Below are 19,615 nucleotides of genomic sequence, written 5' to 3'. Positions count from 1 at the left end.
CCCAGAAAAGTTACGTTATACTATGCCACTCTTGAAATAATAACCGATGGTAAAAGTACACTATGTCTGAAAGTTACCGTGAAAGAGTGCTAAATGCCCACAATTACAAAGGCAGCAATGAAAAACGTTGCTCAGAGCGACAAAAGACTGAGCAAGTTAGTAGACAATCATGGTATGAGAAGGCCGGAGGACAAAACAGGCGAACAAAACAACAATTTCCTGTGCATGTTCATGTCAGTGGAGCGCCAACACGTAAATCATAGACACACCAGTCATTGCCTCAATCAGAGACTAATAAAGAACAAACGATCGTTGGCCGGTAAAACAACGTCTAACCTTAAGGTGCGTTGGGGCAATCACAAGCTTGCTCCTAAAATTGACTTTAGATAAATTTTGATCAGACCTAGAAATGATAGAAAAGTGCGTCTTATGGTCAGGCCGTCGCTATTAGTAATATAGGTGTATCTGGAAGCTAGCCCTTGGATATCTTGTATAAAGATGGATTGTCGCGCCTGAACGGATATCTTTGGAGAGTGTATACAAGTGTTGCCATGATTAACGCGATGACGCTGCTTTGCCATGAAAATGCCAATATAGTTTTCTTGTCTTCCTTTGGGCGACTGTGCGAACTTTCAGTTGATAGCCGCCGTTCGTGTTGTCCTTTGCAGTGGTGTTTTTATTTTCCAGCCTGCTTCTTTCATACTGTATGTAACTAATTTCGTTTGCTGATGCTTTATGAAATATCATTTGTACTGTTTAGACGTCTTGGAGAGAAAGTAATGTAAACCACCACGGTGGCTCAGCGGTTATGGCGCTGCGCTGTTGAGACTGAGATCAGGGGTTTGATACCAGCGGCGTCAGCCGCATACCGTGGGGGGCAAACGCACTAAACACTCGAGTATCTTGCATTGGGTGCCCGTTAAAGGGGTTCCAGGCAGCAAAATCATTCCGTGGCCTCCCACCACGACGAGACTCAAAATCACATCATGGCGTTGGTACGTGAAGCTCCCGTGTATAATGTAGAAAGCAATGCTTGGCGGAAAACAAAGTAAAACAATGAAGGTATACGTTTCCAATATTCAATTAAAATGCTTCATTTTGTCTACTTAAAAGATTACGCCGCTCAACACACGAATAACTACAAGGAATCCACCTCAACACGCTGTAATGCATCCCACATGCGCTGTGTAGGTATCTCGTAGCACGGGACGGGTCGCCTCGAGCACGCTGGAATGGCGCCAACTGTGTAATAAAAGTGTCGCAAAGTACCTTTCCTACGTACCGACGCGGTTTTCTTTAGAGCTTATGCTTGCAAGCACAGGAGTGCTCGAAAGATATATAGCTATATGATAACATGGCCCTGAATAGATAAAGATGAAAGTAATTCACCGTCACAGTTTATATGAGCGAGTATGACCAATAGAAAGCTTGCGTCACATAGGCAGAACAATATACTATAGAAACGGGAACAGGATGTACTGTAGACCCCGTATTTAAAAAAAAAAAAAAACTTATGTGAAATCAGTTTCTCACGGCCATCGCTTGGGCACCCGGTGACCCTCACTATAACGAATGTTGCGACATGAAGATCGGTGACGCGGTTACGGGTGGGGCTTACATAATAGCACTTTTGGGAACTCGGGCCAACAGTCAGATTATGTAGTTTTTTCTCCGCATTCAGAGAAGTTTCAACGACAGCAAAATCCTGCAGTTGAACGCACCACCTTGATAAGGTAGCGCGGCGAACAATAGAAGTAATTTTATTTATATCTATTATTTTACGCTGAGAAAATAACTATGTTGTCAGTTTTCAACGAACGACCGCTAAGATTGATTGAGTTGCTTAGCTTCGGCCATCACGTAAAACCTGGGGACAAGGCTAACGTCAAATTTTAATGCAGATGCTCAAGCAAGTCTATAGTAAGCATTAAGGCGTCGTTGAGGAAGCTGCCATCGTAAACGCATATTGTGCGTGCTGATACGAAAGCAACAACAACAAGAAGCTAAATTGCAGGCTGACGTCTTACTGGAAGGGCTCCGGGTTAATTTTGACTAGCTGAAGTTCTCTTGACGTGCATCCATATCTAAGTGCACATGCGCTTCGCCCCTGTAAACATGCGGCCACCACGGCCAGAAATCGAACCCGCGACCTAATGCTCCGCAGCAGAACCCCGCAGCCAGCGAGCCTCGTACCGGTGACGCATCGCACGACGCCGTTAAAGGTGGCTTCGACGGGACGGTAGAAGGGGCACTGGCAGCGGCCGTGCAGCTCGCGCGCGTGCTTTATGCAGATCTGGCTGGGCGAGCGCCTGCAGTCCCGGTCGTCGTCGCATGTCTCGTGCCGCTCGGGCCGGACCTGCGGACGGGGCCCTGCCGCCGATGAATGAAGAGGTGAACGCTCGACACCACATGTGGGCAGCCCGGAACGTCGCATGCTTTGCTCGTATAGTATACAACGGGGGGACCCAAAAATAACTGGAATCATACTCCTGCGCGTCGTGTACTCGTAGTATGAGGCTGCGCCGCTAGGACGCTGTGGGAGGTACCTCTCGTGAGTCAGTATGCCAAGTGGCGCCAAGCGACAACGACACGTGTGGTTTCGCTGGCAGTTCTGTGTGTGTATGTTTGTAGTGCACCTGAGACGCGAAGAAATGGCAGATTCTCTCGAATAACATGCGGCGTTGAAGTTTGGTTTTTTTTTTTTACTCAGAAAGAACGAGCAGAAGCCGTTGGATGATGCAAGGAGCCTACAAAGAACTTCATCTCAGTAAAACTCAAGTGTGCGAATGGTATTCTTGGTTTAAAACTGGGGGAACTGAACATGGAAGATCAGCGCCGTTACGGTCGTTCTTCAAGTGCCTGAACGGAGGCCAACATCCCAAAAATCTGTGATCTGTTCAGAGTATATCGTCTCAGAACAATGGACTAACTCAATGACATATGCGAGTTATCCTGGAGCTGAATTCAGCGCATTTTGCACGACTATTTGGAAATGCGACGAGTGGCTGCGAAGTTCGTATCCAGACTTCTCACGGGAAATCAACGCGATCGTCATGTGGAAGCCTGTCATGTAATCAAGGACGTAGTCACGGATGTTCTAGAATTTTTAAACAATATCATCACAGGCGGCGAGTCATGGCGCTATGGGTACTACACCCCGAAAGTACTAAGCAACAAACAAGTAAACGGAAGTCAATTGCCTCACCTTGTCCGTCAGGTTAAATGGAATTTGAAGGCAATGCTGGTCTGCTTTGTTTTTTTGACATCGAAGATATCGCACGTTCAGAATTCGTCTCCTAATACCAGACCGTCAACCAACAATTCTATTTGGAGATGTTCAAACGGCTGCGCAGAAGTGCAGCGTGACAACATCCGGCCTTGTGCAATTCCAGCGAGTGGTTCCGGCATCATGACAATGCTCCCAGGCACACGGCTCTCGTTGTTCGCCGATTTTTGGCCTCAACGCAGACTACCTTGACCCACGCCCTCTATTCGCCAGATTTAGTTCCCGCGGGTTTGCTCCTGTTCCGTCGGATGAAAAGGAACTCGAAAGGCAAGCGTTTTGAGGAAGTCGACGAAGTCAAACGTAATGTCAGGACGGCGCTAGCAGGTATAAAAGAGGCTGAATTTGCAAGGTGCTTCCAACAATGGAATTAACGTTTGGACAAGTACATTAATACTAATGGAAAGTAAATTGAATGCGATTAAAGCTGTATTAAAATAAAGACTATATCCCTGTGCTTTATCAGGAAATTCCGGTTATTTTTGGGTACCTCGTATTCTTAGGCATGGAATGGAGCATGCGTTGTGCTGGACAGCATAGTTGTCAGACACCACGTCCCAAGGGTGTACATGCAGGGGTCAATCACAGGGTACAACACGTGCTGTTGACTTGGTTTAAAAGGAACTGGTAAGGAACTTAAGTGACATGGATGAACAAAATTATGGCTTAGTATTGATCGAGCTTGGAGCAGGCGCTGCATTCACCAAGGTTCTACGATCGCATTCAGAAAGTTTCTCGCGCAGAGATCTATCTTTTCTTTCGGATGCGGTCTTTCATACTGTTTCGTGTCCAACATCATAATTGGCTGGAATAGGATCTTGCGAACTGATTTAGCGTAAAAATGCTTTCAGTAGATGCTTTTCCTCGCTCGCAACGATTGCTTGCCGTTGGCCGGTGGGGTCCTTAAACATTATGTTCGCTAATGCCATTGGCTGGAATATGTTAAGAGCCGCTTTAGCGGGAGGAGCGCCCGCCACTTGTTGAAACGTGACTAAACCGTAGTGCATACCCCTTCCTTCGCTTCCTGACTAGAATGGGTGCGAGCTTTTGGCTACCGCCTGAACGTTGCGCTTACATGCATGCGAAACCACACCTGCGCGAAAGTGATACACAAATATACATGTACGCATTCTGATACGCCACCGGTCAGCTGGTGATCGAGGTGGCTAGTTCCATTTTGACCTAATGCGGTAGTAAATATGTTTTACCCTGTGCGCTACAGACTGTATGAGTGCCTGATTGTACATGTAGCGTATAGTACGCACTTGATTTTTTTGGATCGCTTATTCCTCGATCTGATTTCTCAGTGCGTTAGAACACGAGGTGTGTTGTCTAAACAAAGTGGGCTTTGCAATCCACGGTAAAGTATTTGGTATTCATATAGATCAAAATGAAGAGTGAAAGTGACAAGCATTACAGGGTTACTGGTTTCTAACAGAAGCGCGTCCTTTATTTTTCAAGCGAAGCTTGTATTGCCGCACTCGTGTCGGCATCGGTGTTGGTGTTGCCGTACGAAAAAACCCAAGCCGCCCGAAAATAAAAATTACTTGTCGGGCGGCGGACTTGAACCACTAACATCGGGTTGCGAGACCACCGCGCTAACCGATTCAGCTGCTGTCTGTTTGTCACACGCTACCTTTAAAGCGGGGTTTTACACGCATGAAGAAGTATACTTAGCAGAGTGTGGGTGTAGGCCAGTTGGGGATTCATGGTTTTTGGAAGTTACCGCAAGCAAAACACGAGACTTGAAGTAAGGAATAAACCGCTTCGTGTTGAAATCAGTGGCTTGCGTACCTCGAGTGACCGCTGCCTTCTTCTTCAGTATCCTGTTGTAGTAGTTTTGGCCCATGCGGTCGTCGTCCTCTCCTGCGGCCATCTTAGAGCCCTCCAAGTCGTCGTCGACTCGAAAAGCGTTCATCCCTCTGACAGGCTCGTCCAGAACAACCTCGTAGTGGCCACGTCGCTCATCGCTGGGAAGAAACGAAGAAACAAATCAATCACGCTCCTTGTAAAGTGTCCGTATCGGGCAGTTGGATCTCTATTAATTTTACGCGCTTGCTATTTTCCACATGGTCCGCATAGCACCGGTTCCATGTAGTGGGAGTAATTTCTTGAGCTTGATTTTATAACTTCAGGAGACCTTATAAAAATTTGCTGTGTCCTGTTCGTAAGCGCCATGCTTCGTTGCATCTTTTTCTTTTCTGTGTGGCTATCGAGGCGTAGAAAATTCTATAAGGAGGTTTTATTACCCTGAAGGTGGTTATATGTCCAACTGGAACTATTTGAAGAGGTGTCGAACAAAAAAAAATATCGACGCCCAAATTTGCAAGACGTTTCTTACGTAAATGTTTGGGAAGTGGGATCTTTGATTATTGTTTACCGCAGCGGTCGTCCCGCCATCATGCCAGTCGCTATCATGACTAGCAGGCGTCCGTACGCCGGCAAGAGACTCTTGGCATTAAGTTCAGACATGGCAACATGTTCTGTAAGGAAACATATTGCACCAGAACATCCATCGTGATGCATTTAGGGAACATCACAGAAAAAACAACGAGATGAATGAGGCAACAATGGACGAGATATTTATTTTGCACTTACTGTGAGAGTTCCATTGTGGAGATCGAGTTGATCTAATAACTAGCTCTGTACTCTGTGTCCTTACGTTTGTGCCATAAAGGTTAAAGTTTGTTATATTTCGAGTGCAAATTGAAACGAAACTCTGCCAGATAGCTGACAGAGATACAACAAAACTATATGGCTTGCTATCATCTTTCAGGATAATAAACGCATTAGAGAAGCCTGGCACTCGCAACCAAGTCAACGAAGCTGCTAGCCTACACATCATTTGTAAGGCCTGTTCTCGAATACGCTAACACAGTCTGGTTTCCGCATACACAGACTAACATAAGTAAGCTAGAATCAATATAAAGGAAAGCTGTGAGGTTCATCCATAACAAATATAGGCGTACAGACTCGCCAACACATCTTTTAACCCAGTCCGGTTTGCGAACGCTATCCACAAGAGCGAAACACGCTCGCTTAAAATTCTTGTTTCAACTACTAAAAAATAACTACAGAATAGATACCTCCCGATACATTTAATTCTCCGAGGCTCGACCTACACGTAACAAGCATGCGCACACATTGACAGAATACACATGCAAAAATGACACATTTAAGTATTCTTTCTTCCCGCTCGCGATAGCAGAATGGAACCAACTTGATCCTACTATCACCAACATTGAATCATTATCCGAATTTATCTTACAAATAGAAAAAACTGTGTGTGAATAACAGTACCTATTATGCATGCAGGGACACCGGCACAGATTGCTTTATTCATTAGGAAATTTTAATAAACAGTCTAAGTTTCGACAGCTTATTCGTTTGCCATAATGATTCCCTAACACTCGTAGTTTATTTTAGTTATTTCTGTTTTATTACTTGCCCTTAGTAATATCTGTGCTATTGTTATAAAGCATCTTGCTCTCTTACATTTCTTTTTTTTTATTATTGACTATTCCGTTTAATTTTAATATGGTTTACTTGTATAGTACTATGTATAACTTGCACTGCTTATGTCGTTTTTTTTTACTTTTTGTGTAATCTATACTTTTTCCTGGCATTGTACAGCTGAGTTATTGTACTGCCCAACTGCCACGCTCTCGAAGGAGAGCAGCAGTATTGAAAATAAATAAAAATAAAATAAAAATGCATTCATTATATTAAATGCACAAGAACTTACGATCAAATAATCAGATAAAGTTAACGCTGCTATTTAGTACTTGGTAGTAACGGTTTGTGAGGATAAGGGGCAGTGCAACTTTGACATGGTTTAGAGGTTGCACAAAGGCACAGCTGGTAAGCCACGTGTGAGCAACTCATGCAGTCGATGCGTGAAGAAAGGAAACATGTGAGGAGCTGTATAGCCTAACTGACCCGTGGATGGTCTGCTAGGTTTGCACGATTCGCCGTTGAGGTCCAACAGGAAAGAGAAATCTATGATTTCTTGCGCTATGTGGTAAGGTTGTGCTCAAGAAGAGAAGGAGTGTGCTTTGTCTTACCCGTGGAATCGTAGCAGCGATGGCGTCGTATTCTGGACAGGCAAGGCTTGGAGGCGGTGCAGAAGCACCAGGCACGCACACAGCCTCCTTACAAGAAGCATGCCTGAAAGTGGAACACGATGATATCGATATTCATGCAAACCAGAAAGGCCGACGACGCTGAGAGACAACGATTCTTTTCATTTCCGTTCCTCACGACGCCGCCAAGGATAACTAAATCAGTTTGGCCATACAGTTATGTTATACACGGTATGTCTACGGGAGAGAAGTGCGGGAATGGGGCAACGCTATGCAGCGCTCGCACACCCTTACTGCTCCGAATCACAAGCTCGGCCGTAGGACAAAACGTGCTTTGGTTAGCGAGTCCACTGGCCAGGTAAAAAAAGAATTCAGAGGGAAACGAATTATCCCATTCTGTGTCAAGGAAGAATTCGAACGCAGCGTAAACAGCGCCTTATGTACGCTCCGTCTCACCAACATCCCTGCGGTATGGCGAAGGCTAGGGCTCCTGTCAGCAAATGCAGTAAAGAGAGCCGGCTGGGGGTACCGCAAAACTGGGAGGAGGGTTCGGGCATTGTTAATGCTGTAGTGATCCATCCGCAAAGCTTCCATTTAGCCGGCGTCGCGCGATCAGTGGTAGACAACGGAGAAGCACTTCAGGGCCGGTATTTTTTAGCGATACCTTTGGTTCACTATTCTCGTTGGTTCGTGCAATCCATAGCGTTCCTTGAACTACGCGGAGTTGGTGAGGCGCAATATATACAATCAATGGATGGGTAGGTGGGTGGATGGATGGATGGATGGATGGATGGATGGATGGATGCAACTTTATTGTATGTCCGGCAAGCTTTAACGCGACCCGGGCTCAGGTCTCACACGGGGGAACGACAAGGCCCTGCCTCACCGCCAATCAAGAGATGGAAAAGAAGACCTCCTGTCGTTGTTGGAAAGAAGCGAGAGAGGCTAGCCCTTCCTGGTAGTCCTCAGCTAGTCCTCAATGACACAAGAAGCTGTGAAGTAAGCGGCGTTTATAAAGAGAGAGGCGTTCATGCAGAAATACAGGGCAATAGTAAAGCATTTTTTTAGACACGTAATAAACTTTCAGAAAAAGAAGCAGCGCTTGAACTCGCCTGTTCTAATTTCCAGAGCCCTGGATGAGAAGCGCGTGAGGTTCGTGAGGCTCGTGCGGGGCGTGCGCTTTCGTTTTCTTCACCGCGAGCTTGTTCTTGTTCTTGCTACCTAGAGCAATGATGCAACCCACTCCGGGGGATCGGCCATGAATCGGGCTAACAGTTCCGTCACCGCAAGCTGTCCAGCGTTTCATTTCTTCGAAATTTCTCTGAAACTGTGCACTGCCAAATATGGGCAGAGATTTAGCATGCTCCTCAAGGTTGTTGGCACTGGCTTTTGAGTGTAGTGAAAAACAAGCTAGACGTACAAGAATATGTTTGGCTTCAGTAGATACAACACAGAAAATACGAAATAATGTTCATAAAAGCGTCACATTTTTGCATATATGGACTCTATTCATTAATCGGAGACGCCATAATGTCGTGCAACTAATCATTAGATATATCTACCCAACTACCTGCAGCAGTCCTGCACGACATTCGCCATTTCCCTCGGTGATTCTTGAAAAATATGGTTGGTAGTCACGAGGGAGGCTACAGAAAGAGAGATAAATACTTTCATGGGCCCTATAAATATTAGCACAGCGAAATGGCTTGAACGCTACTGTACACTGATGATTAAAGAAGCGTGTGGTAAACTTTAGAGGCTAGGGAATCCCCGAATTCCCATCTTGTCCCAAGACGGCGGTGATTATATATAACTCCATAATTACATAAGAAAGAGTCAATCCGAAAAATAACCTAAAGGGCTCATCGAACCTCCCTTAACATGGACGCTTTGAACTTCGAGACATTCTTGGGCGCTGGGGAAACGCCGATTCTTTTTTGCGCACGACACAGGCACTTCTGATCTTTAAGAGGAAGCTTTAGCTCAGGCCCAACTCCAACGTGGCCCATTCCAATACTTGTAAAACGCAAAAACATTTTTCTTAGTTAACCCCTGAATCGATCTTAGTGAAATTTGTTAGATTTGAGAGGCAAAGTCAAATTCTAGCTACTCTTGGAAACGGAATTTCGATTTACGGCCTGAATTTTGCTCGAAAGTTTGAAAAATATAGAAGCACGAAGTTTACACATGAATAGCTCTGAATAAAGAACACTTATTGCGGTTCTGTAAACGGCATCCACTAGACCATTGAAAGCGGACAAATTTGATATGTCATGTTATGTTTTACGTGAATTTGTTACGTTGTGTACAAGTGTTTTGCAAAAGCTGCATTTCCATATTATTAACTTTCTTGAGATTCATGTGTAACATATCAATTTTATCCGCTTTAGATGAACTACTACATGTAATTCACGTAGTTGTGATATTGTTTTTCATTGCTTAGTTGCCGAGTTTTAAACTGGATAGTTTCGTTTTCTGAAAATGTTCGATTTTGACCAGTTTTTAATAAAAAATTCATGACCTAAATCAGAAATTCGGAACGAGCAGCCACTAGAGCGTAAGTTTTCCTTTTAAATACAACAAACCTCGCCAAATGTGGTGCAATGTTTGCCGAGAAAGACAATTTTTCCTTTTACATGTATTTAGATAGGAGCACTCGAGCTAAAGCTTCCTCTTAAAGTGAATATTTCTTTCCGAGTTGGAGAAACTTTTTTTTTTATTGTGATATGAACTATCCGGGCACTCCAAACGAATTTTTGCCGTCGTCGGCGTCGTCATCGTTATCATTGTCGCCGTGAGGTTTCGCATATATTTATATATGTATGCTATATGCCGCGCCCTGCTATATTACATGCAGTATGTGCGGCCACACCATTCTATCACTAAAGTCGCTCATACCAGGGCTCACATTCTTGAGAACTATATTCCTCAGAATTTTGAGAATGACAGCCAACTCTCAAATGTCGTGAAGCAAAACACCGACAGCACAAGCCTTTCATCTTAAGTCTTCTCAGACTTTGATATTAAATGTGGGCAACAATAACTGATCTCAAACCTTAATTTCATTGGCGCGACTATGCACAACCCCAGAATCGGCCCACGAAAGAGGTTCGAAGCATACCCGATACGCAAAAGTGGTGGTAAAATTGCTATGAAAAACGTTGGCTTTCAATAATAACCATAGATGAAATTGTCCGATGGGATGATTTAAGCAGAGGACCCCTAGGACAACCGCTCGTTTTTGCTTAGCTTACGTTTAGTTCAATTCATACTGCCACTGTAGTTATAAGGCTTACACTTCGTGTAGTATTCTAATATGTTGCTATGGCATTCATTGCTTCGCTCGTATAGCAATACTGTGATATTTTCGCACATATCTACCTTCTAATGCCGAACGCGCCTAACGGGATTGCGCCATCCTGGTAAGGTGCAGTTAAATAGTTTCCGCGTTCAACATTTTAAGCATAACGTTTCATACAATAACCAGTAGGCGCGAATTTGAGGCTTGTGTCTACAGGAACTTCAAGCAGGGCCATTCAACCAGTATGTGATTGATGGTTAGTACATGGATTTGCATAAACTTCGTCATTTCGGCTTTAAATGGCTTCGTGACTTTGGAAACTTTAAAATTTTAAATGAACACTAATAAAGTTGTCCGACTGAATGATCTGAACACAGGATCTCGAGCATATAAGCATCATATTGAAATCATCGCGCCACGGACGCCATGCTTCGACAAGCAGCACAAAACACCCTTCCTCGCGGGCGAGCCAGCGTTTTGAGACGCTTGGCGCGTTTCGATACGCAGCAGCACTAAAAGAAACCGACGCATGAGAAACGCCTCGAACACTCCGTGGCCACGACCGCAGCACGACAATATATATATATATATATATATATATATATATATATATATATATATATATATATATATATATATATATATATATATATATATATATATATATATATATATATATATATATATATATATATGCACACGCACGCACACGCGCGCACATACGCACACGCACACATATCTGTATGTTAGTCTATATAAAAAACAATCAAGTACTCTTTACTTCAGTTCATATCTACGTAAAGCGAAGCATTGTTGGTATTGACTCATGAAAAGTGCGTGTATCTGTATAATATCTGGTTTTTTAGGTACACATACCACTATTAAAGAGCAGCATGTTATACGAAGAAATGGACACCGCTGTGGATACGACACTATGAAAACCACTGACAATGTAAGTAAACAATATACACGTACACCTGGTGTTTGGTGTTTCAGCGAAACAATTCTTTTTTTTTTAATTGCCCGTAGCAGGTAGCACAATTCTGGTTTATCAGCTGGTCTACTCGAAGAGGCGAACATGCATAATCAGATAATTAGCAGGAATTCACTAATTCACTTTTTAAATTTGCGAACGAATGCATTGGCGTTCCAGTTACTTGCTTATCAAAGCGCCGTTATATACATTCTCGCGCAAAAATAGCTAGAACGCCAACGCATTTCCCCGCAAATATCTCGAAACTGGTGGCATCCTGAGGATTCGTTCCAAGTGGATCCGCCTTGCAAACTCCACGGCTAAATTTTGCAAGTTGCAATATGTGCCATAATGCAATTAGTTACGAAGTTAATTAGCGAATGTTTGTTAATTAGGCAATGATGCATTTCAATATTTTTGCAAGTAGTGTCTGCACTTGCACTCGCCATGCAAGACGGTCGGAGAGACAGGGTGTATAGCGATTCGAAAGCCGCCATCAGGGCATTCCAGAAAGGCCGGGTAGCCCGGCAGGTAGTTCAAATTCTGAAAGGCGCCAAACAGGGCAACACCTCCATGCACTCGATCTTTTGGTTCCCTGCACACGTCGGGGCGATTGAGGGGGTTCCTCTGAACCTCAACGAGTCTGCCCACGAGGCTGCGCGTGGCTTTACCAACCGCGCTGCCCTCGGATCGGGCGACTCTCTCCCCGGACACAGAGACGCTCCTCTCACACACAACGAAATCACGAAATTCTTTTACTTAGAGAGAAGGGTTTTCCCCCCGCCTCACTCCAAGCTAAGCAGGCCGCAGGCGGTCACACTAAGACTTCTGCAAACGAATTCGTACCCAAATCCGGCGTCCCTTAATAGCATATATCCAGAGATTTATCCAAATTGTTCTTGCGTGGCCTGTGGTGAGGTAGCTACGTTGCCTCATATGCTCTGGGAGTGCGGGTCGCTGGGCCCGAAGTTCACCAAGGAAGAGTGGGACGCGCTCCTGCGAAGTCCTGTCTTTGAGGATCAAATCCTGGCTGTCCAGCGCGCCCGCGATCGGGCCGGCAGACTAGATCTGTCAGTCCCGTCGTGGGATTAGCCGGGTGCGCGTTTTATCGCACTTTGCTGGACCAAATAAAAGTTTATTCACTCACTCACTCACTCACTCTGCCACTTCGAGTAGACCACCTCAACAACTAGAATTGGGCTGCCTCAGGCAACCTTTCAGAATTTTTGAAGGGTTCGCTGAAACACCCTGTATATATATATATATATATATATATATATATATATATATATATATATATATATATATATATATATATATATATATATATATATATATATGTACCGCAGTGCCATACGTGCTGGGTGGCGCCAACTTAGTTGGTCGGACGCGAAACCATATCTTAATCTGATATTTAAAAAAATGTCATATAAGTGGATTCGCTCAAGCAATAAATATGTAGTTTAAGCTACCCCGGTTGATTAAATGAACCAAATCAATGTATAATGATGGGAGGCATGGCATGAACAAATATATGAAAATGGTAAAGATTAACTGAAAATTATGAGTATGAAAAACGGGTTAAAATAAATTATCTTGAGTAAGGAGCAAATTAGTGAGTGAAGACTAAGATATGTTTGAAGGACACAACTGCTACAGCGTCCCTTGTTTCTTTTTTTTTTTTCAGAGCATTTCGTGTGGTACAAATAAACCTGGGCATCAATATAGTTTCTGTTGCATCAACCCACTAGCAGGGGAGTGCTTTGCACCCTTCCGCAGTTAAGCTCACTTGATTGATGGAGGTGCGTAGCATTAATGTCATCAACGTTTTCATCAACTCAACAACTTTTTCGCGTTGCCGAATATCGGAAGCCATTTCTACGAGCAATTCGTTTTGATCAGATAGAAAATTCCCGTCTAAAGTTTCGTTTCCTTTACTGAAGTTAAATGATGATGATGACGATTATTTCTTGTATAGTAATAGTACACACCCACTGTGGATGATAGGCCATGAACCGGGCGGTAATATAATTACAAAACAGATAAAAAAGTGGGCGCTGTTATTACTAAGACATGGCGTGTGCCCTCGAGGGGCGTTGGATTGGCCATGGTTTGCAATGGAAACATAACATTAATTCTGAAGTTAATTCTCATACAATACATGTCGTCGTCTTCCTCATCGTCGTCGTCGTCGTCGTGACCTTCATGGAAGAGAAAGCACGCGACGAGGCTGAGTATTAAATATATTTTTATTGTCAAATGAAAGATGAGGTATGCGAGAAAAATGAAGAAAGAGAGTGCATTCAGCATGAAACAAAACATAGCAAGAAAGACACGAAGAGAGTTTCCTCAAAAACCCACCACGTGCGAAAAAAGAAGTGGCATTCTATTGACCTCGCGCCATACGCCGGCGACGACGAAGTCAAAGAAGCGCGTGAACTAAGCGCGTTCATTGCGCTGGCTGAAGGGGATTCGCTACAGCTCGGAGCAATTCTAGCGCCACGTCAAGGTCTGTTAATCCTGCCAAAAAAGACAGCAGGGTGAAGCTACCGCTGACGACCAGCCAACCAGCCAACACAGCGAAGCTCGAAGCCATGGACCGTGAGCAGGGCGACATTGGGGAGTCCTTGAACTACAGGCCGAAATCATCTGGTGATGCTCCAGCCACTTTCCACCCGCCAACACCAGCGCAGCCGCGAAAGCGCCAACCCTCGTCTGCCAAGGAGGAGGACTTTGACGTACGCCGCGCCATTCTGTCCTGGTTCAACGAGCAGCTCAACCGCGCACAGCCGTGGGAGCTTTTCGTGGACACTGCGAAATATTCCATTCCCAGGTCGGTCCAGGAGGTTGCCAAACGGATCCAATCGAACGTGGATCGTTTCCGCAGCAACTACGGCATTCTGTTCGTCGTCATCCTGACCGGCTATGTCATGTCTGGCCTGGAGCTAGTGGGGAGCGTCGCGGTGGTGGCTGCAGTGTGCGTCGCGCTCAAGCTCCACGAGGACGACGAGACTGCGGCCGTGTGGGGCACAAGGCTGGTGCTCAGCAAGAACCAGAGGATGGCCGCGGCGGCGATTGTGGCGTTGGTGGTTCTCTATGCCGCAGACTTCTGGTCGGCTGTCATGTGGTCCGCTGGGGCCATCGTGGCGATTGGAATGGTCCACGCCACTCTGTATACCGGGCTTGACTCCTCCAAGAAGCTCGGCAACAAACTGCCGGACATTCCCGAGGAAGGTGACAACATAGGTAACATCTGAGTGAAATTCCTGTCTCTTCAGTTCTTCAAGACATTTTGTTTGTGAGTTTTTTTTTTTCATCAGTGTGTCAGTGAACGCGTCTTACTTGGCGAAGAGCACGAAGTATGACTTGAGAGGTTAAGAGTGTTACATCTGTCTTCAAACGTTTCTGCGGCGAGAACTTCATCTGGCACGGTTGAAGGCATGGGTTTTAAAAATGAAGCTGCACCAAAGCCTCGGAAATGTCGCAGCACACTGCCGATGAAGCTCGTGCTGCGGAACACTACCTGAGGGGTTCTGTCTGCACCATTTGTTCTTGTGTCTGTTGACTTTGTTGCAAAGCTGGAATAAAACGTCTGGCGTTATGTAGCGTGCGCCTCTTTTTTACCTGCCTGAACATTTATCGAGAAGCATACCTATGTTGTATGATTGCACTGTTGGTGCATTTACCGCGTGCTTTGTATTGCGACATGACAACTCTCGCACGTTTGACTGAGTAGTGCTGCTGATTCTGGATAATTTTGACCAGACCTTGGTCAGACATTTGTGTTGAGTATTCTGCATATAAGACAGGCTCCATAAAAGAATCTTATGTGATGAGGAGGTCATGGTTGAACACGCCGTAGCTGTTTGCCACAATGAGAAGGGTGAAAGCTCAAATACGGAGTCTTACGTGGCCGAATTAAATGCAAGTCAGGCGTGTGGTGCGCAGCGTGAGTAGCTTGACGTTGCACTTATGTTGTCTTTGCACGTAAACTATTACAGGCTCAATGTGGAAACACGAGTTATTCATGTGGGGTGATAGATTTTGAAAGGACAACCCCGGTTTCCTCGTATTTTAGCAGCTGCTTAAAGGCCAAAAGAATGCGTCTTTGCGATGACACTTCTACAACGAGTAGCAACGCATGCTACTCATTTCCTCATATTTCTCGGTGGAGCATTGTGAGAGAGAAAAGATCCATGATAGAGTGCATAAGCGCGACTGAACGAGGACGTAGAAAGAAACAGATACGCAGAGACAGCGTATACACTATCATAGATTCTAACCAACTAGCCCCCCAACGTGTTTTTTAACAGAGAAAAGATTCTTAATGAGCATAAGGATGGTTTGCAGTATAGAACTGCCGCGACAAGAGCCCTCCACGTACGCGAAACGTAGAACATAAAACAGCATAAAAGCGCAATTCTTTCAAATTCGTATTACTAATCGCACGCCTCATACATGACGCCTTTCGAAGGTGGTAATACGGTCTATCGCTACCTTGCTTGCATGCTAATCGCCTTAACATCGACAGATATCCTGAGATGGTTTCTTCCGGAATTTTCGCAATAGGTTGTTTATGTAAGTGTGTGCCCGTAACTTGGGTCCGTAACTTGGGTTAGCTCTCTGCAGTTGCAGACATATGTCATTGCCAAATGCGACAGAAATCTTCCGAACTGTCGTGTACTCTTATTTGACCCTGATTCAATGGTCCATCCCCTTGGCACGAAGAAGCTTTGGAAATTGTGTCCCTCTTTAGTAATTTTATCAGTATTGTTATTAACGGGAAAGTAATACAAGCTCCATTGAGCGAATATCCGTTGTAGTCGACGTGACCGAAAGATGGTCCAAAAGATGTCCGATGGCGCAAAGAGTAAAAACACGCAAGAAAATGCTCGGAGTGACGTCATATTTCTCAGGGAGGCTCCTGTACACAAAGTAAATTTATGGTTCTGAAAAAAAAAAATTGGCGAATTTCGGTCTGGGTCGGAACTCGAACCCGGGCCTCCGGGGTGCGAGAGGAGCGCGCTTTATCTCCATCGCAACACTACGTAACGCATACAAAACAGGTCACTTGGTGCTAAACAATATTATTACATCGTTTGGATAGTCTGTGTCTATTTAAAAGGCCTTCAAAGATGATATCACAGACACCAAACAGTCAAGCTCCTGAAACCACTTTGGCGGTTCAATCATGTCCTTTAAGGTGTTACGCGCGTACCTAAGACTTTTGCTTGGTGTTGCCTCGCAGACTTTGCATCTACGTGGGCATTCCTGACATCCATGTGAATTTTCTACATGCTGCTCATACACAAGAGCATTATCATGTCAGCCGGCACTCCCACTGCATCTGCGTATGGCAAAACCGAATACCGAAAGGGCTTATCGGCAGTTCTTTCTTCAGAGTTGTTTCAGAACTTCCCACAAGAACACGGAGTCATGGCAATCCAAGAAGATGTGCTGAGTAGTTACGGGTTCGTTACATTTGATGCAATTAACAGAACACGGAACAAAGAATCCCTGGCTTAACCTGTAACCATGGCCATAGCCATGTAGCCATAGCCACTTGTAGCCATGGCTTCACAGGGAGAGTGCCAGAATGCAATCGAAAAAAAAAGAAGGTTCTCGCTGAAGATCTAGTGGGTATTTTTTTATGTGTTTCAGCACATTGCGTTCAGGTCCTAAGTTATACAGCGGGCGATATACAGGAAGCGGCAAGAAAGCGTCAGCAAGATCCCAATAAAGTTTCTTACGCGTTACAGAAGGCAAACAATTCATTCGAAACGTGTGCTTTCAGTAAAGAAAAGGACATAACTTCCGCGAAAAAAATAATTGGTGTTGGAGTTCCTTCATTTCTTGATAAGACAACAACCTCAGGCAAGGAAGAACTTAATCTGATTTGAATAACAGCATACATAAATATATGAATTTCATCGCTTAAGAAAAAAGAAACCTACTACAATCTGCTTCAAAAACAAATGTCCTAGGCCTAGTCTCCCATTCTTCACCGAGTGAAACAAATTATACCGGCTAGTTTTGTCCCAAGTGGATTCCCACATACAGTGTGTCCCAGCCAATTTTAGCCAGAATTTAAAAATATGCGAATGCCCCGCAGCTGCGCAGAACCAAGGTAATGTTGTTTGCCGTTGCTTGGAGATACTCAAATAATGTTTGTGTATATCCACCTAATTAGATAATTAATCTTAATTTAGTAATCAACTTCCTAAATATTTTAATTAGACTAAATGTATAAATGGAAAAATTGTAGAGTGACATGAAAAACTCCCGACACAGCTTTCTGCTGCTCAATACGTGCTACATAAAAGTGCTTTTCCAAGTGTAAAAGAAGCCCCAAAACGCACGCAATATTGCGCGCGACTGGCCGCTCTAGGCAGGCGCAAAATTTTTGCCCACACAACTTTTCTGTCTGATTTTTAGCTCTATTTATTTCTTCGATCCAATACGCTGCACTCTCACGATAATGTTGCAATGTCACCCCAAGGTATTTCCCAGGGTTAACGCCCCAGTTCACGTTACAAAAATACTCGGCTGCCTGTGGTCATCTGCCATGCCATAAGCCTATAGGCACATAGTCTATCTGACAACACTTCCAGCTGTGGCGCAAAAAGAAACAACCTCTTTCATAGTTTTATTCGCACTCTCTGTATCACAGCAAAAAATTGCCACGTCGTCCGCATAAGCCAAAACTCTAGTATCAATTCGTGCATAGATAAACTCACAAGTAGATTGTTTTTAATTATTTTCAAACAAAACGGTGGCGCTATATAGATAGCAAACAAAAGAGGCGACGAATAACATCCTTGTTTTACTGATGATTCACTTTTATTCTGGCGCTTAATTTCCTATTAATTGCTAACATTGCAGTGGAATCTTTGTACACCATTCTTACTACATCTGTTATCACTGCACCGGCGTTAACATCTTCTGAAAGCAAGAATATTACATCGTGGACGACTCTATCAAAAGCCTTTTCAAGATCAATTGGTATCATGGCGACTCGGTCCTCCTTTTCATCACAACATTCCAGTATGGACCTTGCAGTATGTATATTCGAAAAGACTGACCTGCCTTTAATGCTGCATGTCTGATGGGGACCCACTAGTTCTATTATAACAGTCTGCAATCGTCGGACCAGTACTTTAGTGCACTGGTGCGACGATATGCTTCAACCACCAAAAGCATCGCACGGATTTTCACTTTAGGAAATAAAATAACGTGCGATGTCCGAAAAGAAGGAGGTGCTTCCTTATTCTCGTACATCTCCCTTATCCCGCGGTGTAATGCTACAGCTATTCCACTTTTAGAGCTCTTGTACAAAGCCCCTACGAGACCATCAGGCCCCGGCGACTTACCGAGACTAAGTTCGTCAATCGTATCCTCAACTTACGAATAGCTTATTGGTCTGTCAGACACGTCACAGACTTCATCTGATAATGTTGAAATTAATGGCAGAAAGTAAGCTCTAAAACGTTCAATATCACATGTCTTTTTCCCCATCAAACTTTCATAATAAAACTCAAATGAGTGCTCTATCATTCCAACAGAATTAATGACTACTGACATAATTAATGACCACGTGTTTCTTCTAGACGCTTATTGCTCGCATGGTTGGCGTCTCTACCATCCATAAAATCTTCGCCCATTCCCTTGATACCACACCCCTGTACTTTTCTTCATGTATGATTTCAAGCGCAGACTTCTCTGATTTCTTTCGAAAATAATCCCGGCGAAGAGCATTCTGCGCAGAGCATGCATTTTAGCAGAAGAAGGAATACGTTTTCATGCTTTTTTTCTTTGTGCTAGAGTACGCATGCTCTTTCAATTGGGGTAAATTTAACGTCTCTTTTGAAGAGTTCCCATTATGCAATGTTGAACGCTGACGTAGTTGTGCTGAGCAAATTTTCGACCTTTTCTTGTACTGCCTTTTGGAAAACGTCGTCTTGCAAAAGCTAATCATT

The 19,615-nt window shown here is 44.2% G+C and overlaps 1 protein-coding gene across 5 annotated transcripts in view; it reads right to left on the bottom strand.

Annotated features, from left to right (window-relative positions):
* Positions 1-19,615, bottom strand: part of LOC126542225 (uncharacterized) — a 54,817-nt gene that overhangs the window by 33,861 nt on the left and 1,341 nt on the right. For 3 of the 5 annotated variants that reach the window (XM_055077094.2, XM_055077090.2, XM_055077092.2), the window contains exons 2-4: positions 7,348-7,450; positions 5,078-5,253; positions 2,194-2,370 (exon numbers count right to left, since the gene is read on the bottom strand). In XM_055077094.2, the coding sequence (XP_054933069.1) occupies positions 2,194-2,370; positions 5,078-5,253; positions 7,348-7,450 (456 nt within the window). The remainder of the gene's footprint in view (positions 1-2,193; positions 2,371-5,077; positions 5,254-7,347; positions 7,451-19,615) is intronic. The other 2 variants (XM_055077091.2, XM_055077093.2) reach the window with 2 other exon arrangements.

Source organism: Dermacentor andersoni, chromosome 2 (assembly GCF_023375885.2).
Source record: "Dermacentor andersoni chromosome 2, qqDerAnde1_hic_scaffold, whole genome shotgun sequence".
Lineage (NCBI taxonomy): Eukaryota > Metazoa > Arthropoda > Arachnida > Ixodida > Ixodidae > Dermacentor > Dermacentor andersoni.
Note: the sequence above shows the minus strand (reverse complement) of the source record. Positions and strands in the feature narration are given on the sequence as shown.